The sequence below is a fragment of the Danio rerio genome, chromosome 10, assembly GCF_052040795.2.
Source record: "Danio rerio strain M-AB ecotype USA chromosome 10, GRCz13ab, whole genome shotgun sequence".
Lineage (NCBI taxonomy): Eukaryota > Metazoa > Chordata > Actinopteri > Cypriniformes > Danionidae > Danio > Danio rerio.
The window spans coordinates 43,230,001-43,256,429 of record NC_141030.1 but is presented as its reverse complement, the minus strand read 5'-3'; the positions used below and the strand labels follow the sequence as shown (position 1 = coordinate 43,256,429).

The 26,429-nt window shown below is 34.6% G+C and overlaps 1 protein-coding gene across 7 annotated transcripts in view; it reads right to left on the bottom strand.

Annotated features, from left to right (window-relative positions):
* Positions 1 to 26,429, bottom strand: part of kirrel3a (kirre like nephrin family adhesion molecule 3a) — a 532,216-nt gene that overhangs the window by 431,448 nt on the left and 74,339 nt on the right. For all 7 annotated transcript variants that reach the window (XM_087271356.1, XM_087271360.1, XM_087271352.1 and 4 more), the window contains one exon: positions 16,071 to 16,122. Coding sequence is in view for 2 of the 7 variants with exons in the window: in XM_087271352.1 (XP_087127478.1) it covers positions 16,071 to 16,122 (52 nt within the window). In the remaining 5 variants the exon portion in view is untranslated. The remainder of the gene's footprint in view (positions 1 to 16,070; positions 16,123 to 26,429) is intronic.

Below are 26,429 nucleotides of genomic sequence, written 5' to 3'. Positions count from 1 at the left end.
AAGAGGGCGGAGATACAAATGCCTATGTGTCAGCATAGTGGCAGAGTTTTAGAAAATACTAACATCCTCTATGCTAATGAGGGAGAGATGGTCACTAATGGGCGGGGCTTTCCCCCTCTGATGATACTTACAAAGGGAGAATGTCAATCAAAGTGTTTCTGCAGACCTTTTTTTTTTAAGAAGTGTGATTTTAATAAAGTAAATGAATTAATTCTTACCATTAGAAGCTCGTTATATTCACACACTCCTGCCACACAAGTGTGTTCATAATAGGTCGCCTTAAAGGTTGCAAAACAAGAAACCTATAGTTTCAATAACAAACCCTATTTGCAGCACTCCCTCAAACATTCAGGCTTTCAATAATTCATATTTTCTCAATGATTAATGTAATGATTCACACCTTGTCTCTAACTAGTGAAGCTCTAAAACAGCCCTCCTTTGAAATTTCCAATCAAAGCACTGTTATTTTACAAGCTTCCCCTGCTACCCCACTTTCCGTGATCCAATCAATTCTCAATAAATAAATTCAAGCCCCACCGCTAATACCGTTTTCCCACCGCCATTATATATTTACATTACATTGCGAAAAAAGAACCACGAATGTCATTTCGTATTGATTTATTTAAGCTAAATTATACAAACACATTTACTCTATTGCAGCGAGGTGAAGCCTTAGTGTCCGCTTTTATTCATTTGCACCATCGCATATAAGAAATCGACTGTTCTAACAACACGAGAGCGACAACACCTCGAAAAATCTTCTTCCATTTCCCAGATGCGCCTCGCACACTAACAAGCCAAGCTTTTAGCGGAGGGTTATTGATTTTGAAACCCCAAAATTAGATTTAGGCATTCTCCATGCAGGGAGACAACAGGCCTGTATATTACTTTTAAATGTGCGCGTGTTTGTACGGCACGGAGCTCAGGGAGGCTTTATATAACATCTAGACTCTTTCAGCCCTCTAATTAGTGTCTCTCTCTCATCTAATGACACACGCTTCTGATAGAGGAAGCCACTCTGGGCCTTCTTTTGTCCTTAGGGATGTTATGATCTACTAATTAACTAATGGCCTCAAATTCAGCATCATTCGTCATCAGCAAATCGCTAACGCTTTCTAAAGAGAGAGATAGTGCGGCTTTTAAACAGGTGCTTCAGAAAGAAACGGAATAGAGGTGTTTGCAACGGCACGGTTTGCAATAGATTTTGTACACCTGCCTGAGGATGTTTCGCAAAAGAAGAGAGCAGAGCACTAATGGGAATTATTCTCCGCGCTCTGTCTGAAGTATTTATGAGAAACCTTGTGGGCCAATATGGTTAAAGGTGAAGTAAGCAATATCTGCTGCGCCCCTATCGCGGAATAATATGCACAGACAGTTATTGGGAATATATTAGCGTGGCGATCCCTCAGAAAGACTTTTGCTGGGTCCCAATTCGCATACTACGTTCTAAAAGTTCACCTCACAAAATAAGAACATTCTTTTGAGTGTGTAACAGATGAGTATGCAAACTTTGGGACAAACTACTTAGTCATCCATGGACCGTTATATTGCTTAGTTGCATTCCCTGTCAATCATCTGAACAAATCAGATATTATTTAGAACGGATAGTATGCAAATTGGGATACAGCAGCTGTAAATGTTATGACTCAAGTCCTAATGTCAGTCTATGGCAGATGGGAAAAGCATTGGTGGAAACCTGTATGGAAACAGTCATTATTTTTGCAATTTGGTCTTGGGATGCTAGAAGTTCATGTCCAAGATCAGAATTTATGTCCAAACATGTCTTCATACAAGTTCACGTTGTTTTTGCGGAAGAAATATATAACAGAAAATGTGATTTACATATTTTCCAGATGGCTAAATGTTAATGATTAGTCATTTAAACAACTTTACCAAAGCCTCACTACTTGCCAGTTGGTCTCACGCCTCTGCCATGTTTGTAGTTTTTTCAAACTCCCCCCTAGTTAATAATTAACTAATTAAATTTACATTAAATGTCCAATGTATTGCGGGCAATATTATCGGTTAGAGTACAGACGGTTCTACACTTTGAATTTCTCATAGATATAGTAGACCAGTCAGGAACCTTTAGCATGCTCTTTTACATACAATGGTTACGGACATACTAATTCTATTTCTGAATACTATTTAGGACGAATAGTATGCGAATTGGGATGCAGCAGCTGTGAATGTCAGAACTCAACTAAGTCTTAATGTGAGAAGCATTGGTGGAAACCTGTATGGAAACAGTCATTATTTTTGCAATTTGGTCTACACTAAATAATTTACATGGCGGCCTTTAAGGAATACTCCTCTTTTTTGAAAATAGGCCCATGGTACAAATCTTCTAGAGTTAAATAGTTAAGCTTTATCCTCTTTTTATCTGTTAAGCTGATATTTCAACATAATCTCACGGCAATTTGTAACTTTTTGATTTAGTGGATATTTCGTATGAATTTTTACGATCTAATTTGTAGACTAATTTGTGATACGAAATCTTAAGAATTAGCCACTAAACTGGCAAAACGTTTAAAACTTACGTTTTCTCGTGAGATCAGTCTTGCAGGAGCACTTTTAGCTTAGCATAGCATATATCAGTGGTGCTCAAACTTTTTTCACCAAGTACCACCTTAGAAAAAAATCGTCTCTCCAAGTACCACCTTACGACGCTATTTTTTAACCAGTATTAAAAAAATAGTGTAGTAAGCCTAATTAAGCAGCTACAGGTGTGCACAGTTTTAAAACGATGCAGATTACTTCCTATTAGTAAGAATATGTATTATTATCAGTCACTTTAAACATTTGAAATAGTCTAAACATTAACTGTGCTTGCAGATAAAAAAAAAGGTTTTAGTTAAAATGTGCTTTTAAAAGTTCATAAAAAATGGCGCTGTTCTTAAAAAGTAAAAAGAAAACTGCTGTACTTAAATCTAAAGTATTCATAGTAGCCTATTCATCAAAAGCTGGAAATGCTGCTTGGACCTTATAAATATAGGCTATATGTCATATTCATACACTTTCAGACAAATCTTGAAATAAATGTTAAATGTACATATGACAGAGTTCATACAGGCACAGCCTAATGAAAATCAATTCCAGCACATATCTATTTTTTTTTTTTCAAGACTGACATGCTATGTATTGAAGACCTGAAATGTATTCTCAGCAACCCATAAAACATTGCATAGTAATAGATACAAATAAAAACCATTAATAATAATAATAATATTTATTAATCATATATTAATAGTATAATAAACCTGCACTAAGTGCTTGTGAAATCTTTTTTGTACTCAAGTAAAAATACTATTACACTGCTAAAATAAAAAAAAAATTTAGTAAATAATACTAATATTAGGTAAAAGTACAAATTGCTCTTTTAAAAAGTTCTAGTTGGTTACTTTTGAAAAAAAATCTGATTTTCATTATGAAATCACTTTTTTTTAGGTGTAAACCTGATTTAATGGTTTGATTGCTTACATCCCAAAGCTACATGTATAATTTGCACTAACAAAGGAAGTATAGTCAATTTTTTCCTTTCATGACAATTAATCTTTTTCAATAGCACTGGTAAAACTACCAAATAATATTTAAGGCCATAAAGACACTTTTTGCCCATTTTTAAAAATATATATTTTTAAGCTTTGAAAGGTTAAATTAAAGTATATGGTAAAAAGATTTCAATTTAGCCTTTTATTTACATATTTTACACTATTTTCTCTACAATATGGCAAATTTGTTTCTTAAATAGCTGTACATCACATGTAGATTTTATTTTTACACTTGATCTTAACCTAAAATAGAAACGTAAAAAATACAAGTACACTGTCAGTAAAAAAATAAAACAAATGACTTTATTTTACTTGAGGTATTTGAAATATGACGACACTACATTTATCAAAGCAGTGCTTTAAGAGCCTTATTGTAAATTGTGATAAATAAACAATAAGTACGATAACAATGGATTGCTTTGACCTGTAATGCTTTAGGACAGATCAGAATACAGCTAAATGTATAAATCACACAAATAAGTTACATCCAGAAACATTTCCAGCATAATTCTTTTGTCGTAAAGAAATAAAAAATGTTCCACCTTTGCTAACAGTAAGTTTCACTTCACAACACCACCAAATAAGAAGACCATTAGCATTGTCGTCGATCATGCATCAATCTATTTCTAAATATTTGATCATTTTGAATACTTTTGACTAAATTTAGTTAAGGAGCAAAGATAAATAATGTCTACTTTAATAGTGGAAAGATCGCGATTGTATTCTATCTGAGCACACAGGCGATCATGAGAGCACTTGCAGTTCATTTGAAAAAAAGCCTATTTAAGAGCTCGCATATCTGTTTTAGCGATTTGCGTACATGAATGCGCTCTCGTGTTAAAATAGAGCACTCGCCGCATTTGCAGAAATGAGTAATTGCGCAATACCTCCATTCCCGCGCCGCCATTCAGAATGTATTAGAGGAGTGACAGGTCAGAGGCGAGTCGACTGGCTGTCGGAGAGCGAAACGTGTATGAAGATCATCAAATAGGCAGGAAATGTCCGCGGTTTAACTACTCTGCTAGACATCTCTGCAGTGAAAACATCCGAGAAGCAGTATTCCAACAAAACATTTGTTTTTAAGTTGTTTTTTCTGTCTCTGCAACACAGAAAGCCTTTGTCCCGCCCTTACGTTTCACGCAACTAGACAAGGTCGACTGTGATTGGCCACTTTTCATGTCAGTCAAATCACGCTTCAGAATCAATTCTTAAACTTCGGAAACTGATTTTCAGCAGCTTATGACACAATGCACTAAAATAAACACTCTAAGCACAGCGTTGTGATCGTACGCTTCACAAAACAGCCAATGCTGATCACATCAATGTTATATTACGCATTAAAGGATTAAAAGTGTTAATTGTTTCTTTCATTATTCAGCGATTCCTCCGCGTACCACTAGGAGGAAGCCCGCGTACCACTAGTGGTACGCGTACCACAGTTTGAGAACCACTGGCATATATCATTGAGCCATATTAGATCACTAGTATCTCACTCAAAAATGACAAAGAGTTAAGATAATTTTCCAATTTAAAACTTAATATATCTGTATCATTGAGCTGCTACAGCCATGGTATGGCAACAAAGTCTCTTGATTTTTTTGTCAGAATAAAAGTACAGTTCCTGTGTATGATTCAATGATCTATACTAAGCTAAGCTAAGCTGAATGTGCTCCCTCCAGGCTCTCCGGATTGGCTGAATTAGAAAATCAAAAATAGTAAAACTCAACTATGTAACTATAGGAATTGTAAATTAAGCCTATTGTCAAAAAACACAGAGTGTTCCTTTACATTTTTAAAGGTATTCAAGTAATTTTAATTTTAATCATATTAAACTGACTCTAAAGAACTTAAAAAATAAACTGAAACATGATTTAGTTTAATAATTTATGATTAAGAAAAAAATGTTACCATGACTTATTGATTATATAAGTTTTTAAAGTGTATATCCAATTAGGGATCATTCATAATGTAAAATAAACTCGGGATTCTTGATTGTACATGAATTTCAAACTTACTGTACATTTCATATGGATGAAATAAAACTTTCTTTAACGAAGGGCAAAAAAATCTACATTTAAATTTTTTATATTTCTTCTCGTTGATCAGGGTTAACAGGCGTTAAGTTCAATTTCCATCAGCATTCTCCCAGAAAGTTTTCAGCAAACTTGAATTGTGTTTTATTTATGAATAGCCTTCTCTAATCAGCCATTCTCAAAAACCAGAAAGATCTATAGTTTATAATGAAATAAATCAGCCTTTGTGCTGCTCTAAGCTGTCACAAACATTAATGCCGTAATTATTTGATTAGCCAAGTGTTTATTTTAATATTAACACCAGTCACTAAAGGTGGAATCGCTTCCAAAATACATAAACATGAGTTTAAATGGAAAAAGTCTGACAAAAATATTCATCTCACAGAATGAATAAGCTCAGTGCAGTTTCTGGAACATCATTAGAGGATGCAACCTGGGGTGTTTAGTCTTTCATCATCAGAAATGATCATGAGGTGCCCCAGCTGAGCCTGATCAGATCTCTGCTTGTCTTAATGGCACGACGCCACCGGCTACGAATCACACCTACAGCTTCCTTTCAACCACCAACACCGCAAGTCACCTGTGAACTCGCTGCCATTTTGGCTCCAAGTTGGTCCTGAAACCTAATTTTGATGAAGATAAATCTTTAAATTAACAGCTAGCTGCCGCATAAAAGTCGAGTTGAACCTTAAGTAGCCTAGGATCTTTTCTTATACAGTATATTAAGACATCAAGCATTAAGACAAAATTTCCAATACTTTTTTCCAAGTGATATTTTTCCTATTATATTTTTTTGTTCAGGAGAATGTCTTATTTGTTGTAGTTTAATTGAAAAAAAAAAAAAACTATTTACAACTAAAAAGTATTATCAGCCGGGGCAACACGGTGGCTTAGTGGTTAGCACTGTCATCTCAAAGCAAGAAGGTCACCAGTTTAAGTTCCAACTGGGTCAGTTGGCATCTCTGTGGTGAGTTTGCAAGGTCTCCCTTCGTTAGTGTGGATTCCTCCGGGTGCTCCGGTTTCCTCTACAGTCTAAAGACATGCGCTTTACGTAAATTGGATGAACTAAACTGGCCGTAGTGTACGAGTATGAATACGGTGTAAAACATATGCTGGATAAGTTGGTGGTTCATTCTGCTGTGGGAACCCCTGATAAATAAAGCGACCAAGCCAAAGGAAAATGAATAATTAAATCTCCTCCTGATGACATGACTGCTCGTCAGGACCAGGGGCCTCATGTGTCAACGCTGCGTACGCACATAAACTTTGCGTACGCCAGGTTTCACGCTCAGAATTGCTCACGTTTGGATTTCCTAACGATGAAATGAACGTGAGAATGTGCGTTGTTCCACGCCAACTTCTTGCCTGGCGTACGCACATTTCTTGTACGTGTCTGTTTTATTTCCATTGGCGACTCCTAGAGGCAATTGTGCCAAATTGCACTCTACAAAGTGTCTTTGAGCTGTGCAATGGCAGCTGTATGAGACGGGTTCATTTGCATGTCAGGTATATAAGGTTTCCATACCATGCAGTTGACCATACAAACATTAAAGCGCAATTTGCAGCGGTTGCCTGTTTTCCCAATGTTATCGGAGCTATCTACTGCACGCACATTGCTATAAAGGCACCATCTGAAGATGAATTTGAACATTTTAATTTAATAAATGTGCAAATAAAATATTATGCACAGACGTATTAATGATTCCTACTTATCTTCCTCATGATGAAGAGTATAGGCAAAATCTGATATGTAGCGGTGAAAAAAAAAAAAAAAAAAAAAGTTCAAACCGCGTTCTTGAATGACAATGTCAAAACATGTTGCCATGTGTGTTACGAGTAACGCCAATCACACTGCTGCTGTGGCCCCTCTTTATCTTTGTTGTCACTGCCGATCAAATGGGTTGAAATCACTCAACTAGCTCATTCCAACGACAAACTTGCAAATAACACTGTGTTTCTCCGGTCTACATCCAATAGGAGCACCTCTAATTCACATTCTGTTCAAAGTTTCTCTTTTTGCTTGCTTTTGCAATTGCTTTTTCATTTGGTTTGGCCAAAGTAGAGTCATTAGCATATTCATACGGGGGAGGAGGCAGGGAGGGGTTTTGCGCTCGTGCATGTTGCACTCAGTTTCACGTTCATTCTGATGTACAAAGAGAATATGCGTGGGATTCAGCGTACGCAGTGTTTTATACATCTGAATGTTTTACTGCGTGCGCACATTTACAGCTTTGTGCATGCGCAATGTTTCAGTATGACTTCCACGCAAGTCTTCGTACATGAGGCCCCTGGTGATCTAGAACGTAACGTGCCCTGTGAGTCACGCAACAGTCTGCTTAGCTCTCTATTTGGCCTTTGTCCACTGTCCACTTTATACAAGAACAGGGAAACAATGGTGTCTGAGGCTCACAGTATCACATTTCCATAACAAATTTCCTGATCTTTTATTATTTAACCATGCCAAGGTATATAGGTTTTATAGGGCCCCTCTAAAAGTGATCACTTTGAGTTTTCTGAAAAAAATGGAAGCAGTCTGAACACTGTAACAGGTACAAACAGTCTTCGATGCTATAATGCATATTAATGAAGTAGCACCGCATACACAATAGAGCGTGCTGATTGGTTTGAAGTCTTACTCATGAATGAATGCAGCACACTCAGAGACGTAATAAGGCACTCCCAGGTACAGACGTCCAGTCTAGACAGCAGTGTGGGACACATATACGACTGTCAACAGCTCAAAAAATGTGTTTTGGTGTTTCGTGACCCATTAAACCACTTTGAATAACTTCCAGACTTCCAGCACACTATCATTTCAAAATCATTTATTTAATTGTAATATAAGCCTGAAATTGCTTTTCCTTTAGGAATGCAACTCAGCGTTTTAAAACTACATCCATTAAAGATGACCTATTATGCCCCTTTTTACAAGATGTAAAATCAGTATCTGATGTCCCTAGAGTGTGTATGTGACGTTTCAGCTCAAAATACCACACAAATAATATTTCATAACTCTTTGAAACTGACTGTTTTAGGCTTTGATCCTAATAGTACCATTTTGGTGACTTGTCGCTTTAAATTCAAATGAGATTGTGCCCTACAAAATAGGGCAGAGCTACAAATGCCTGAGTGTCAGCATAGTGGCAGATTCAAAAACAAGTCTATCGTTCTTTGCTGATGAGGGAGAGATGGTCACTAATGGGCGGGGCTTTCCTCCTCTGATGACACGTACAAAGGTAGAATGTCAATCAAAGTGTTTCTGCAGACTGTATTTTTTTTTAAAGTCTGATCATAATAAATACAATAGAGTGTGTGCGATGAACAACCATATAAGTCTAAAAAAAAAAATTTATGAGATAACCATGTGACAATAATTGAATGTGTGAAATTTGTATACTGAAACAGTTTGAAGATATTATTGTGCGACCAAGAGTCAGTATGTATTTATTGCTGTATATTGTTGTATATTTATTGTTTATTGTTAACAATTGATTGTTGTTGCCTGAACTGTAAGACGGTCTATGTATTGTACATTGTTCATACTGTATTTTCTGTTTCTAAATAATAAAAAATAATAATAATAATAAAAAATAATAATAAAAATAATAATAATAATAATGTAAATAATATTTTTTTAATATTTTAATCTTTTTTTAAAGATATTTGTATATTGATGTACATCTTGTGTGTATTACACGTTTGGACCTGCATAGGTGCATAACTAATGCATTCTGCGCTGGACTTTGAAGCAGCTTTTAGTTGGTCAATGGCACAATCTATTTTAGTTTCTCAAAATAGCAACGCGCCAGCAATGCGCCTTAACACACCTCCTTTATAGATCAGCACACTCATGAGTCCACAAAGTGGCGCAAATAAATTTGCTATTTAAACAACGTGGCACAAAACATGAAAATTACAGTTGCGCTGGTCTGAAAATAGCAACAAACCGCGACAAACACGTCTTATGTCTTATTACGCTGGGTGTATGACAGGGCCCTTAAAGTGATATGATGAATAGGAGTTATACTGTTATTCCACACTAACTGTCTACTGTTTATACTGTATAACTGTATACTTTGCTTCCACATTTAAGAAATATAAGTCACAATAAATAATATTTAATATTGACACTGATAAATATCTCCTTATAATAGTTGTCCATCTTCAAGTAAAATAAAAAACTATAAAATAATGTTCACAATCCAAATAAAAAAATCATATTACTGTTGAAAACATGGTCTTATATGATTCTTTGTCTCAAGGCATCAATTAATAAATTGCTACCATTAGTAGCTGGTTATATAGATTAAACTGTGTTTAAACCCCTTATAAAAGTGATTTTTGCGTAATAGCTCCTCTTTAAGTTCCTGTGCTCTTTGTAAAAGGCTCGTTCGAGCGTTTCTAATTCTGGATATATTTACACAACGTTCTTATTTGAAACAAATTGGCTAAAAATTAAACCATCAATGCCTTCAATTGAACAAAAGCAAGCAAATTTCAGTAGAGTTTCCACAGAAAACCGTACATTGGACTGTTTCATGGATATTTCATGCTGTTTCTCTACCTTTTCTGCGCTGTTATTTTTAGTGTCTTGTTTGTAGGATGTGAGTCAGTGGGGAAGAAGGCCCGAGGCGAGCGTTTGGGCGATGGTGTCCTGGTGACAGACCCTTCTCTCCTGTGGAATGAAGCTTGTCAGGAAACATCAGTGTGATTCTACTCTAGAGAACACACTGGCCCAATCTGCATCTGTAGCTGGGGCGGATCAGGGCTGTCTGTGTCGTGAAGCGCACGGGTTTGGAATACGACTGTGGCTTTTATTAGCACACGACTGCCAGATCAGATGTTTATAATCGAATATAAGCAGTGTGTGAATTATACATTGACTATCGGGGGGTGGTCAGCCTGTTTTCTGTAGTTTGTTTAATGCATACGCATGCTTCAGTGAGCCAAATTCATAGATTTAATTCAATTACAGCTCATGTATTAATCAAATGTATTTGTTTTTGGTGTTTTGAAGGATAATGAGCAGATTCTGACCTACAGTAAGCACTGATGAGCTACAGCACTACAACAGACATCTGATTCCTAGGTTTTTTTTATATATAGTAGAACTGGGAATTTCACTAAAAAGTGACTTAAGTTAAAATGCATACTATTTCTGCGAAAATACATATTATAAATCTAATAAGCTCATTTTGACTTTATTTTGTGGCTATTATTTAAGTACAAATACTTAAAAATAAGTGTATTTTAAACACTTGTAGTGTCTATCGGTTGGGCTAGATCGGTTTAATTTTCCCATATAAACTGCTGGACGCAATCAACCATTATGGGGGCAGTCAAATTTATATTTGTTAACTTATTATTATTATTATTATTATTATTATCATTATTATCATTATTATTATTACTACACTGTAAAACCCGACAGTCAGATTTATCAAGTGAAATAAGTGTAGGTAACTCAAAATTAACTAAAAGTGGTGACAGTAATGAGTTCATTAAATATCTCATTACTTTAACTTAAATAAAGTTGACAGTATTCATACAGATGCGTTTTTTAACTCAAATGGTTTGTTGCAATCAGCTTCCTCAAACGGTTTGAGTTGCCTTAACTTATTGGGTTTTACAGTACTCAGTTGGTTTGAGTTCTCTTCATGTATTGGGTTTTACTGTGCTCAAATTGCTTCATTTACTCAAATGGATTAGGTTCACAGTACTCATAAGGATTAGTTTTTGAACTTTAATGGTTTGTTGCAATCGGTTTCCTCAAACGGTTATTTAAATTATAACTATTTAAAATATGCAATGAACGATAGTAGGAGCAGTCAAATTTATGTTTATATTAATATTAATATTATTATTATTAAAGATACAGATAAGAAACATTTTCAATCATTTAAATTATTCAATGACAATGGAATGAACTATTAAAGTGCCAGTCACATTTATATTTATATTAACATAATCATCATCATTATTAATCATTATTATTATGACTACTACCACCACTATATAAAATACACATCAGAAAGATACAGCACTATTTTCCGTTTCCACTATGATCCGTTATAGAGGCATTTAAATGTATATTCATGTTAACTTATGTTACTTATGTCACCTATTTTAATAGTAGGTGCATTATTATTTTTTATTTAACAGGTCAGTTGCATAATTATTTTCCACCATTTAAATCATGCATTGACAGTAACATACCATTATGGGGCAGTCAAAATTACAGTTATTTTAACATTTATACTATTATAATTTATTATAATTATTATAATAATTATTATTTTTTTTATTATTATTATTATTATTATTATGTAAAATACATATCATGAAAAAATACAGAACTTTTTTCCACTATTCAAATTATCTATTGTCAAAAGTGTGATCCGTTAAAGTAGCACTCACATTTATATTTATTTTCACTTGTCATCAATTTATTATTATTATTATTATTATTATTATTATTATTATTATTATTATTATAATTATTATTATTACTAATATTATTATTATTATTATTATAAATATTTAAATTTTAACTACTTAAATCATGCAATGAACTATAGTTAATGCAGTCAAATTTATGTTTATGTTATTATTATTATTACTATTATTAGTATTATTATTATGTAAAAAACACATCATAAAAAGATACAGAACTGTTTTCCACTGCTTAAATTATATGAAATGCATTGTCCATTATAGGAGCACTCAAATTTATATTTATTTTAACTTATTATTATTATTATTATTATTATTATTATTATTATTATATAAGGTACAGATAAGACACAGAACTACTTAAACCATTTCAATGACAATAGTATGAATCCAGATTAAACCCAGATCCAGCTATATTTTCCACTGTTTAATTTATGCATTTACAATAGGATGAACCATTACAGGGGGAAGTCGAATTTATAATTATTCAATCATTCATTAATTTTCCTTCGGCTTAGTCCCTAATTTAGGGGAGAACATGCAAACTCCACACAGAAATGCCAACTGGCCCAGCCAGGATTCAAATCAACAACCTTCTTGCTGTGAGTGCTAATCACTGAGCCACTGTGCCACCCACCATTTATAATTACGTCAACATGTAGAGATCAGACACCAATACAGAACACTATTCCATTATTTACACTAATCCACACACACACACACACACACATCTTGAATTGATGTCCTTCGGAGGGGGATCAAGTGTTTTAGGGTTTCAACCCCCAGTAACTAAGACCCTAAATATACAGTACAGTACAGCCAGGTCCTTCCCACAAGATTGTCTTTAAAGTGTCTACAGTCAGACGCCCACACCACAAGAGCAAAGCTCTCTGAACTGCAGTCTAATTTCTATGTGAATTCCAGGACAGACTTTCTGTGTGTGTGTGTGTGTGTGTGTGTATGTATGTGTGTGTATGTTCCATCAGGTCTATAAATGTGGTCTGGACTGAATTGGCTAATTAGACACAGTGGAATATGAAGAGGGATGGTGATTTGAGCGTGCAGCTGAAGTCTCCAGGGCAGCAGCTCTATGTTTGTGTTGTTCCGGGGAGATAAATGCCTCCTCGCTGTCCATGTGTACTGTTGTTCAAAACCCCTGATGAATGATCTTCCCGGTGCCATCTGAACATGTGCATTCATTCTAAACACAGCCGGAAAAAACACACACACATCCACAGATCTCATGCAAAAGCCACCATCACAGAAAACATGCGGATGTACACGCTCAAGGGCAAATGAGCTTTGAGACTAATCACGACAATTTAAAAAAAACTTTGATTTAGTACTGAATAAATACACAACTCTGTAACATATCAAATTATCAATATGGCGTCACAACATTTCTACTTATTATGATAATAATTTTTTTTTTAATTAAGTCATTGATTTCACTTTTGGGTCATCATGTGATAACGATACACTACAGATATGAAACTGCCTCTCGAATTCATGAATGGCAGTAAAGTGACGCAACTGACGTGGGTAGGTCAGGTGATCATGACAAAATGGTAACAATATTAAATTGCCAGTTTCCACATTTTTTCTAAAAATATTTTTTTACAGTGTAACAATATTAAAGTATGATGCTTTAAGATATTTTTTTATATTTTATGACAACTTATTTAATTGATATTTGGTCCAGATTGCCATCCATATGTTTATACATGTAACTATAAAAATAATAGAAAATCAATATATATACAGTTTATGATCACAAATGACAAAATCTCAAATATCAGAATTTTTAATGACCACATAAAGTCAGGACCTCCTTTAACGTCTCATCCGAAAGACAGCGCTCACTGACAGTATAAAGTCCCCATCATTATATCAATGAGCGTGCCTTGCTGTCCTCACTAACACCACATCCAGCAGCAACCTAGCTTTCCCGTGTGGTTTCCCATCCAGGTACTGACCAGGATCAGCCCTGCTTAGCTTTAGCTGGCGACTATGTGGGAGTCTTTTTTTATTGCAAAGTTTCATATACAATTTTATACATTAAAACATATTACAACCCACATTAAAAGATTGTTTTAAAATGAAATATTAAAATTGTGGCACTTTCCATTCCTTTAAAAACTTTACATGCTTTGTCTGTTAGATACTTGTGCAGTTTTCCCAACATGTTCTGATTTTTATAATATAAATACAGTTTTTCCACATAACCTTTTATTTTCATCCTGAATATTTACCATACATTCATGTGAGAGTTGCAGATAAATAATTTCTATTTATAAACCTATAGGGTAACTACCAACCTACATCACACGTTGTCACATGGGTAGAACCGCACATAATGGTTGCAAAAAAAGATTGGTTGCAATAGCAAACGTGTGTTGTGTGGTAGGATGCCAAAATCAAAAAAAGTCAAAAATAGAAAACCTTAAGTTTTACCGTACACCACACTGCTTTTAATGCCAACCGCAGACGTCTTTGGCTAACAGCCATCATAAGAGCTGAATGGAGTGAGGATCTAATTAAAAATGCTCGACTCTACATTTCTCATTTCATATCAGGTGAGTTCTCGCTATGTAGAATCATACACATTACTCGTTTTTGATTGCAGCAATGATTGCAGCAAAAAAAAAGGTAAATATGTTGAATTAAACTGCAGACACTGGATGCTAAGAATGAAATGTAAAAGTAAAAGTATGTAAGTTCACATACCCTGCCGGACAGGTGCAGTTAATGAAAGATGCAGTAGTTTAGCTTGCTGATGATTACCCAGGCCTTGTATAGCTCCGTCTACTTTCCTTGTCTTTGGCTAGGCAGAACCTCAGTTTTTAGTACTACAGTTTTGAAGTGTAATCATGGACATTATTTCTTGCACACGACCACACAGAACAATATTGTAGGCATCTAAAGACTTGTAGGTCTTTAACTTCTCTCTTGTAAAATCATTTAGGGTTTTAATGAGATTGTTGTATATTTCAGGCTGGATGCTTGGTCATTTCGTCTTCTCCAATATCCATTGGGAGGATGCTATCGTAAATGGACCTGTCAGATGAACGACGCTCGCTTTAAAGTTCATTTTGCAAAATAACTGTGCTTATCACTGGGTGACAAGCTGTTATAATGCGCTGAAAGCATTATGTAAATAATATAGATAACATGTAATCCATATAACTTATCTTGAAGACAACAACAAACTCTGTACCGCATCGGATGTCATTTCCTCCCTGTAAATATAGTGCTTCCGTTTTTTTTTTCTGCAACCTCACTGTGCGCGCATCCTAAATGTTTACAAACCGGCAATTTGTCAATGTAAGACGCAGTTAAGATTGTCTCATGGCGAGTGTTAAAGCTGGCTTCTGCTGATGAAACTGCAAACTATCTTCAGTAAACTTTCTTTTTAAGTACTGTAAATCTCGGCTCTTCTTAATCTGACAGACTGGTCAGTTTTGGGTTAAAACTGTATTCCCCTACAAAACAGAATCAGATGACAGGACTCTCAGAGAGCACAAAACTATTAATATTATTACCTCACTATAGCAAAAAGTTCAAGTATCCAAAACACAAGTGACACATTTCTGAAACGCAAAGCCTCCATGCTCAGAAAACAGTAATTGGGTTAAAGTTGGTTTTAGATTCGTACATTCAGACTTTCCCCTTAATAATATAATTTCAGAAAAGTATTCTTTGTAATTTCTAAATAGGGAAATCATATTAGCAGCCAGTGACTATCAAAGTACAGCATTGTTCACACTCACAGTCAATTAAACAGTGATAATGTTGTTTTGAAGTAATTTCATTCCTCAAAGAAATATTCTCAAACGAATCAAGCAGCAGTTTGAATGGACACCTCTCATGCACAGGAATTGAAGTTACTCATCTACACAGATATAACTATTCATGCAACTGCCGACAATAAAACACATATTTCTTCACATTCCAACATTTAAACACTCCTTAAACCAATACTGACAAACCGTTTTGCTTATTTAATAATGGAAACAATGCACTGAAAACATACCTGGCTCCAGATTGGCAGTCCCACACGTCCGCCATTTTGGAAAGGTCAAGATCTGGAAGTAAACACATGAACATGAAATCAGATACAATGAGACTTTTTTTCACGCCAGCTTGACAGGATAACTGGCAGATATATCTCATGACAATGGTAAATGAGCCATGTAAAACACACTAAAGCACCTACGAAAAGTGACTTTCGCTACACTGAACATAGTTTAATCGTATTATTAAAAGTGTGTTTATAATACTGGCACACAAAAAATAAAAACACATGGTTACTTCACTTTTACAATAATAAAACATTGGTTAATTTTCATAAAGAAAGATTATAAGATGAAGATAATTAACTGACTATGCAAAATAAGTGCAAAATTTTATTTCGAATTAATATATTTTAAAACCATATGCTATTCCGGCAACCATTTTCACAGTAATTTCCTTCAATTTAAAACACACACTTGTGTTAATCAGCTCACAAAGTACCTGAGATTAATGTTCATCTTTTTATTAAGAATAAATTGAGCTTGTGCTATTCAGGGATGAAAATTAATTGGCGTTCATATCGGTCAGTCATTCAACCAGTTTATTTGTTCTCATGAATTCAACCACATTGAACATGAAATGTCAGAAGAGAGATACACTCTCAAATAAATGCTGTTAAACATCACGTCTGTTCTGCTGAGAATTAGTAGTACAGAGTTTTATAATTGTCTACTAACTGATTTTAAATGCCTTGTGTATCTTGTGGTTGTTAATATACAGAGAGAGAGAAAAAAAAATCACTAAGGTTGAAGTTAAAATAGTTAGCCCTCCTATGTTTTAAATAACTATCACACGGTCTGACCAATAACATCGACATTTAGGGCCCTTTCAAACACCTGGTGCAATGAGGCACAAAATGTGTATGACCCAATTTGTCGCTATTTTCTGACCAGCGCAACTGTAATTTTCATGTTTTGCGCCACGTTTTTTAAAAAAAAGCAAATCCATTTGTGCCACTTTGTGGACTCATGGGTGTGCTGGTCTACAAAGGAGGTGTGTTAAGCGCATTGTTGGCATGTTTCTATTTTGAGGAACTGAAATAGACCACGCCATTGAACAAATAAAAGCTGCTCTAAAGTCCAGCACAGATCGCGTTAGTTATGCACCTATGTGGGTCTATTCGCTTACACATTGCTTAATACACACAGAATGTGCAGCAATACATAAATATCTTTACATATGAAAATAATAAAGGATTAAAATGTTCATAAGATTATTATTCTCTAAATTATATAAAAAAACACTGTCTATAAGCCCTCGCAGGGGTTTTTCTTTAGTTTATTTATGACAATTTTCATTTGTATATTTGTTATTATTATTAGTAGAAGTAGTAGTAGTAGTATTTATTGTATGCAAATTTATAATTGTTTTATTAAAAACAAGTTTAGATTTGTCTATCTGTCAGGTTTTGGAGATATATGGTGACACATGGGGCATAAGAATAAGACATTGTTAATATTGTTTATTTATTTGTTTGCTGGAAATTAGAACTGAATTAATAAATAGTTTTAAAGAAAATCTTTGCACCTTAACTAAATCAAATATGTAGGCTAATGGATGTCTTCAGTGGAGTGTGTACAACACTGTTTCCTTACTCTACAAAAGTAAAGGAGTAAAGAGTAAAAGTAAAGAGAAAGTGAAGAGGCCGATTGGAGGATGCTCGTTCTTTATCCTCATGCTGCAGATGGTCTGTTTAACAGTTTTCTTGTTAGTGAAGCATTCAGTTTTTCCACTTACAAAGTCCACCATGTAAATAGCAAATGCGCCAAGGTGCGACGCAACTGACTCTTAAAGGGAATGGGAGATGAGACTCTGATAGGTTATGCTATGCACGTTATGCTCAAAACACACCCATAACTCATTAAGAGAATAAGCACAAGCCTGTTAGACCATATGATAGGGCGCAAATAATATTTTCTGTCCTTAAAATAGCAAGGTATTTATTTATTTATTTATTTATTTATTTATTTATTTATTTATTTATTCATTTATTCATTTATTCATTTATTCATTTATTCATTTATTCATTTATTCATTTATTCATCAGCAGTCAGCATGGGAATGGGAAGATTGCTCCACCAATTAGGAACAGTGAATGAAAAGGTTTTGGAAAGTGACTTAAAGCTTCTGTGTGAGGGTAAATCAAGGTTGAAAATCAAATCTGTTTGAGTGATTTATCAATCAGCAAAACACAAACAAAACAGCATATTTAACTGCGGAAAATGTTCCGAAAAGTGACTTAAAGCCAGCAAAATGATATTGACAGTTTATTTATATAGCACAACCAAAAACAACTCAAGTTGACCAATGTGCTTCACCTTAACTAAAGACCACAAACAACTAAAAGACAAAAAATAATAATAATTCCCTTCAGTGCTCCAATTCACTCAGTCGTTTTCCTTCACTCCTCTATTAGTATTCCACTATATTAGTGGACTAATCTAGAGAATAGAGAATGAGTGTACAGGGCGCAATTTCGAAAGTTTCTAAATCATGGGCTATTCAATCTTCACTGATCACACCATCTTTTTTTTATCCAAAAACAGAGGATCACTGGCACTACATCGTTGACACTTTCTTTTAAAATGTAGTACATGATGAGGCATCTTTAACAGCAACCACAGCAAAGCCATTGTAAATTGCTTTGAATCAAATGTTCCCTCACAAAGATGCATTTTATTGCAATGCTAATTACCCTATGTTACAGAAAAGCGTACCCTAAAATAGATGACCAATAAATAAATAATACCATCGCGTCATTTCATTTGAATGATACCAGTGTATCAGCAATCAGTGTAGGAATGGGAAAATCAGTCCACCAATTAGGAACAGTGAATGAAAAGGTTCTGGAAAATTACTTAAAGCCTTTGTGCGATGGTAAATCAAGGTTCAAAATCAAATCCGTCTGAGGGATTTATCAAAAAGCAAAACACAAACAAAACAGCATCCCTTCAGTGCTCCAATTCACTCCTTCGTAAATACACCCTATATTAATGGATAGTGAATCCACTAGGCAATAGTGAATGAGGGTATACCTAAATCATGAGCTAATCAAATGATTCTTATCATACTACCTGCTATTTAATGCAAAGTAGAGCATCATTAACACTACATCTTTCAGTCACCATCTTTTTAAAATGTAGTACATGATGAGGCATCTTTAACTGCGACCACAGCAACGCCATTGTAAATTGCTTTGAATCAAGTGTTCCCTAACAAAGACGTTATCTTATTACAGTGATAATTGCCTTGTGTCACAGAAAAGCTTCACCCTAGAATAGATATGGCCAAAAATTAAAGAAATAAATAATCCCAGCATCTACAGTCATCATGTCATTTGAATGTTACCAGTGAATCAGCTTGGGAATGGGAAGATCATTCCACCAATTAGGAACAGTGAATGCAAAGGTTCTGGAAAGTGACTTAAAGCCTCTGTGCAGTGGTAAATCAAGGTTCCACTTAAGGGTTTTTACAACCAGCAAAACACAAAAAAACGGCACCCCTTCAGTGCTTCAATTCACTTTGATTCAATCCTTTAAAGGCACTATATCAGGAGACTAATCTAGGGAATTAGGACTGAGGATTAAGAGCCTAATTTCCAAAGTTCCTAAATCATGAGCTAATCAATTTCTTATCATACTATGTCCTACTTCAAGCATCATTGACACTACATCTTTCTGACATTATCTCTTAAAATGTAGTACATGATGAGGCATCTTAGATCATTCCACCAATTAGGAACAGTGAATGAAAAGGTTCTGGAAAGTGATTTAAAGCCTCTGTGTGATGGTAAATCAAGGTTAAAAAAATCTAATCTATTTGAGGGATTTATCAACCAGCAAAAAACAATCAAATCGGCATCCCTTCAGTGCTCTAATTCATACACTCACTTTCATTCACTCCTAAAAATGCTTATCTAGGCAAGAGGTTCTCAAAGTGGGGGTCGGGACCCCCCGAGGGGTCGCGGGACAATGAAGGGGGGGGTCGCCTGGTGATTTTCAAAAATCAATTAATTTTTATTAAACCTTAAGATTTACTGTATTTTATCAATAACCTACTGAAGAGAAAAAAATTGTCGTTTATAGTTACTATAAACTATATCGTTACTATAGTAGCTTATAGTTACTAGTTCTATTGGATTGCGACTTCACGGGTAATTACATTATACTAAAGACACAGCAATACTGTCAGATACAGCAGATTTTGTAACACCAGGTTAAACTTTCTAGCCCATTTACAGCACTGACATACATAAAAAAACAAAGAATAGACTTGGGTCTATTGGTGTGTTTGTGCGCGTCATTGCATAGAAGGTTTCTGTATTTATAACCACCACCTCATAGAATATTGGGGGTCACGAGTCACTGGCATTGTCATTTTGGGGGTCGCGTGCTGAAAAGTTTGGGAACCCCTGATCTAGGCAATAGTGAATAAGGCTATACCTAAATCATGAGCTAATCAATCTATTCTTATCGTACTACCTGCAATTTAATGCAAAGCAGAGCATCACTGACACTGCATCTTTCTGACATTCTCTTTTAAAAGGTAGAACATGATGAGGCATCTTTAACTGCAACCACAGCAAAGCCATGGTAAATTGCTTTGAATCAAACGTTCCCTCACAAAGACGTTATCTTATTACAGCGCTAATTGCCTCGTGTCACAGTATAGCTTCACCCTAGAATAGATATGGCCAATAAATAAATAAATAAATAATCCCAGCGTCTACAGTCATCATCTATAAGCTTATCCAATTTCATATTCAATATTTACCCATATGTGAACAGCTCTGGTTACCCTTCCTGACCCCCGTTTGTGGCTAATGCGTGACCTTAGCATGCTACAGTTTGTCCAGTCATTAACCTTCATGTGAGGATTGGATACAGTGGGAATCAGATCCATAAAACAGGAGGTGCAGATGGGTTTCCAGATGGAGGGCTCGAACGGCGGAGAATCAGCTTACAGTGTTTTACAGTGTCATTCGGGATTTTACGTGCACCTTTCGGCCGTGGATGCTGCTCAACATTTACCCGAACAAACACTTTATGGGATTCGAAAGACGTTGTGGAGATGGCTCATGAAAAACGCCTGTTTGACCAATAATATATTTAGATTTCAGAAACATCATTTTGTTCTTGCTGTGAATCTCAGAGCGGCCCACATGGGGCCTTCAGTAAAACAGATGGACCTCTTTATCAGATGCTGAATTGACCAATTTGTTAATGAGCCCTTAAACCCATGTTGTTAAATATTTTAGAGCAAAGTGGAGTAATTCAGACTAGTAATGAGAAAAGCAGAGGTATTAAACACACACAGCTTTATCCACACCAACAAAATCAAAGAAAAAAAATAATTATATTCTACACTGAAACAAATGAATCATTGGTGTGGAGTCAATCTAGGGACATATCTGCAAAATAACAAAGTTTTGCGAACAAAAAATAAAGTATTGAGCAAAAATAAATAAATAAATAAATAAATTAATTAATTAATTAATTAAAATTAAAATTAAAAAAACGCAAAATGAAAATTAGAGAAATGAAATGTATTTTGCTAACAAAAATAAACTCACAAGAAACTCACAGAAATAGAAATAAAATTTGCAAACAAAGCAAGAACTGCAAATAAAAATCAAGCAGTGTATATATATTAGAGCTGCACAATTTATTTATTTATTTATTTATTTTTGCTTAAAATAAAGATCACGATTTTCTCATGATTCTGTAGATGTAAAATAAAGGTTAATATGAGTCTGCAATTATTATTGTTTTTTTTCCTCAAACATGTGGTAAAACAGAAATAATATTATGTGTAGGTCTACTGGTTTCTATAAATAATTATATTCTACTTATAATAATTCTGATGTTGAATTATGTTTGAGATATAGGCCTATGCTGGCAATCTGTCATTGACAACATTATTAGACCATTTTATTCACTGGTAAAATTAACATTATATAGGCTAGTGTAGTTATACTGACACTGTAAACATTTGTTTTCATGCACAGCTTTGTTCGCTATGAAAGAAAAAACATCAAATGCTTGTCTTTAAGTAGGCCGCTTCCTAGTCCCGCCCGCTCTCTGGTAACAGCTCACGGTCAGCAGCAGTTCACGTCACGTGTGATTTCCCGGCCACGAATCCAGCATTACATGAAGACATTCTATTTTTTTTTCATCCTTAAAATAGCAAAGGTGGATTCGGACACACCCTTAATGCTTTTGCATCATGCGCTTCAGACTTTGGGCCTAGATTGTTAAAATAGAGCCCTATATATCTGCAAAACATTTTTATAGCATTTCCTTTACAAAACCTGTCCAGTCAATTGCAATGCTCATTTTGATTTGCGATGCTTTTTTTTTTTACTTCAACACGTTTCACTGGCCCTGATTTGACAAGGAGGCGGAGCCAAGGGAACATGGGTGTTTGCAGCAGACATGGACCTACTAGGCTGTAAGACCATCTCAGTGATACTGTATCACTAGGTGATGACGTTGCTTAAATGGAGGCAGGTCTCCCTTGACTCTGCCCCCTTGTCAAATCAGGGCCACAAAGTGAAACGTGAATAACTAAATAGCAAATATATATATATATATATATATATATATATATATATATATATATATATATATATATATATATATATATATATATATATATATATATATATATATATATAAACATATACATATATATAAATATATATATATATATATATATATATATATATATATATATTTATTTATTTTTTATTTTTATTTATTTTTTTGCATTGCTTGATTTTTGTTTGCAGTTCAATCAATTTTTATTTCTCAAAAATTTGTGATTTTTTTTTTTGTTTGTTTGCAAAAACCCATTTTGTAATGTGGGTGTCTGTGGTCCTTCAGACTTTATGCACAAAGCCGGAATATTGCGTAAAAGACGTGCGAATAAAGCATCGTTTCTATCCAATGAGTAAAAGAGAACAAAATTGTCAGTTCCTGATTAACTTTTGCCAAATATCAACAATGAAAACGGAATGACTTGAGGTCATTGATAATATAATGACACTAATACTGAAACGGTTAACGTGTTTAAGAATGGCCCAAACAACATTTCAGATGTTTTACATTGTGCTCAGACTGCTGGTTTGTCCAATCACACACATTTTTATCATCACATGATCTCCTATAACAAAATCACATGACCTTTTTAATGTGCATACTGGAATTTGTTCGGTAAAAGTGCTTCCAGCGTAGTTTATGCACATCTTAACAAAAAAAGAGTTTATCCTACTCAGTTAAGCGCATACAGTTTTTATGCACATTTTCAAAAGTAATGCGCATCCTAGCGGTTCCATCAATCAATTTTTTATTTTATTTTTATATTTGGTTATGCGCATAAAAATCTGTAGATGGAAACACTAGTGACTCGGTAAGTGCAGAGAATAGTGTCAAACAGCCATGTGTGTATAGACTATACTGTCGCAAAATGAGGTGAAAATCCTACACGATGGTGATAGTTGGATTGCGGTGTTTCCATGTCTGTACTGCACTTCAATAATGGCACTAAAATAGGCATACTCCACGTCTTAATTAGATTACAGTTTAATTTGATTACGACCTTAATCAGATTAAATGAATGAAAAACATAATAATAAAAAGTCAATGTTTACATGGTCAACTCTTAATCAGAGTATTGTCTTTATCGCAGTGGCTTGCATGGTTCAGGACCTGTAGAGCTGCACATCGATGGATTTGCTCTTCAGTGTTTGGACTCTCAGCAGTGAATATTAAACCACACAGAACTGAATTAAACTAAACTGAACTTATACTCTGAAAACTGAACTGAAACTATATTTCAATTCACTATAATCATCTATGTGAAACTGCTGACACAATCTACATTGTAAAAGTGCTATAGAAATAAAGATGAATTGAATTAATCGTATTAACATCGGATTATTGGTGTTTATGTAAACATACTTGGTTTATATAGACTAAATTTAAACAAACAAATAAATTGAGTAATGTTCAACTTGTTTAAATTTAGCCCATTTACATTGTTTGCAATCACTTACTTTAAAAAAATGAGTAAATCCATTGCATTAGTAAATCCAATAAATAATTTATATTTTCAGTGTATTTACTAAGTTTATGCTTACATAAATATAGATTTTCACTGTTGTGACCGATCGCAAATTTAAAGCAACAGTTTAAGAGCACCAATGGCGGTGACATGTAATTTGCTTAATTAATAACGGCATTGTGAATAATTTAAAAATGAACATGCATTTCTCAATGTGAGATATGTGGAAAAACGCATATGTTTTATTAAATATGCCTCGAGATGCCTTAAAATGAGCTACTGAAAATAATATAATACTCACTAACATTTAGAGTTAGGAAGGGGGAAAGTTGCTCTAATATATATATATATATATTGCTCTTTCCTCTAAATATCGCTGAACAGAAAGCTTGCATAAGCTCTATGTCAACAAAAGGAGTCATTTAAATGATTCATTTTTGATAGTTTGACTCTAAAGTATATTTGAAGGTACATGCACATATTTGGCTTTTTAAATTAATCAATTTCCCTTACTTGACATGTTGACAGTAAAGAGAGGGTGATTCTGTATTATCTTGCCTTTTTACACTACCTGACGAAAATCCTGTCGCTTATCCAAGTTTTGGGAACAACAAATATTAACTTGACTTCTAGTTGATCATTTGGTATCAGAAGTGGCTTATATGAAAGGCAAAGGCCTCTAGATTACGCTTATTTTACCAAAATAAAATATGATCATGCCTTGTCTTTTAATTATTTAATTAGAAATAATGTCCAGTATAGAATATAAAGTCATGATGCTCCCATGAGCTTGGAGGACTGCATTCATACATCTCCTCAATGACTCAAATAACTTAATAAAGTCATCTGAAATGGCAAAGAAAGCACTCTTAATGCAGGACTCCCAGAGTTCATCAAGATTCTTTGGGTTCATCTTCAATGCCTCCTCCTTCATCTTACCCCAGACATGCTCAATAACATTCAAGTCTAGTGACTGGGCTGGCCAATCCTGCAGCACCTTGACCTTTTTAGCTTTCAGGAACTTTGATGTGAGGGCTGAAGTATGAGAAGGAGCTCTATCCTGATGAAAAATTTGCCCTCTCCTGTGGTTTGTAATGTAATGGGCAGCACAAATGTCTTAATACCTTGTGCTGTTGATGTTTCCATCCACTCTGCAACCCCAAACCAATGTTTTTTTTTTTTCATCACCAAACTTGACTGATTTCTATTTGAATCTTGGGTCCATGTTGGTTCCAATAGGTCTTCTGCAGTATTTGTGATGATTGGGATGCAGATCTGGGTTATTAAACATTAAAGCTCTTAACCTTACTATTTTTCAGTGCTGGAAAGGATACTTCAGAAAAGTTAGTAACAAGATGATATATTTAAATAGTAATACATTTATTGTTTCAATTACTTATGCTATTGGCTTTTGAAGTACTTTTGTACATTTCAAACTGTTAATCTCATACATAATTATAAATATTTATATCATGCTGGGTTAACCATACAGCAGTACTCAACACTGATTATAGCCAGGCTTTCAACATCCTTCATCACTTGAATTTAGATTACAATAATTTTATATTAAAAGCGCAGCCACCACAAAATCAGCCTTTGGCACCTTTTTTACTTTAACATCATTCAAAGGTTAAACAAGAATTATTTTAATAGCAGTGATTTGTTTTGTAAAATTAAAATCTTTCATTGAAAGAACACTGCCATTTCCAAATCCATTGTAAAACACAAAACAGTCAACCTAAATTAAAATAAAAAAAGCAATCACAAAGAAGGACAAGGTGCTCCAGGATTGGCCAGCCCACCAGACATGAACATTATTAAGCATGTCCGGGGTAAGATGGAGGAGGAGGCATTAAAGATGAATCCAAAGAATCTTGATGAACTCCAGGAGTCCTGCAAGAATGCTTTCTTTGCCATTCCAGATGACTTTACTAAGTGATTTGAGTCATTGCAGAGATGTATGGATGCAGTCCTCCAAGCTTATGAAAGTCAGACACAATATTCATTCTGTCTCCACTGCAGCATGACTTTATATTCTATACTGGACATTACTTCTGTTAAGAGACAAGGCTTTTGTCTAAGCAAAGTCAGACCTTATAGTACTAATTAAATAATTAAAAATCAAGGCATGATCATATTTTATTTTGGTAAAATAAGCGTAATCTAGAGGCCTTTGCCTTTCATATAAGCCTCTACTAATACCAAATAATCCAAAACTTGCATAGGCGACCAGACTTTTTATTAGGTAGTGTAT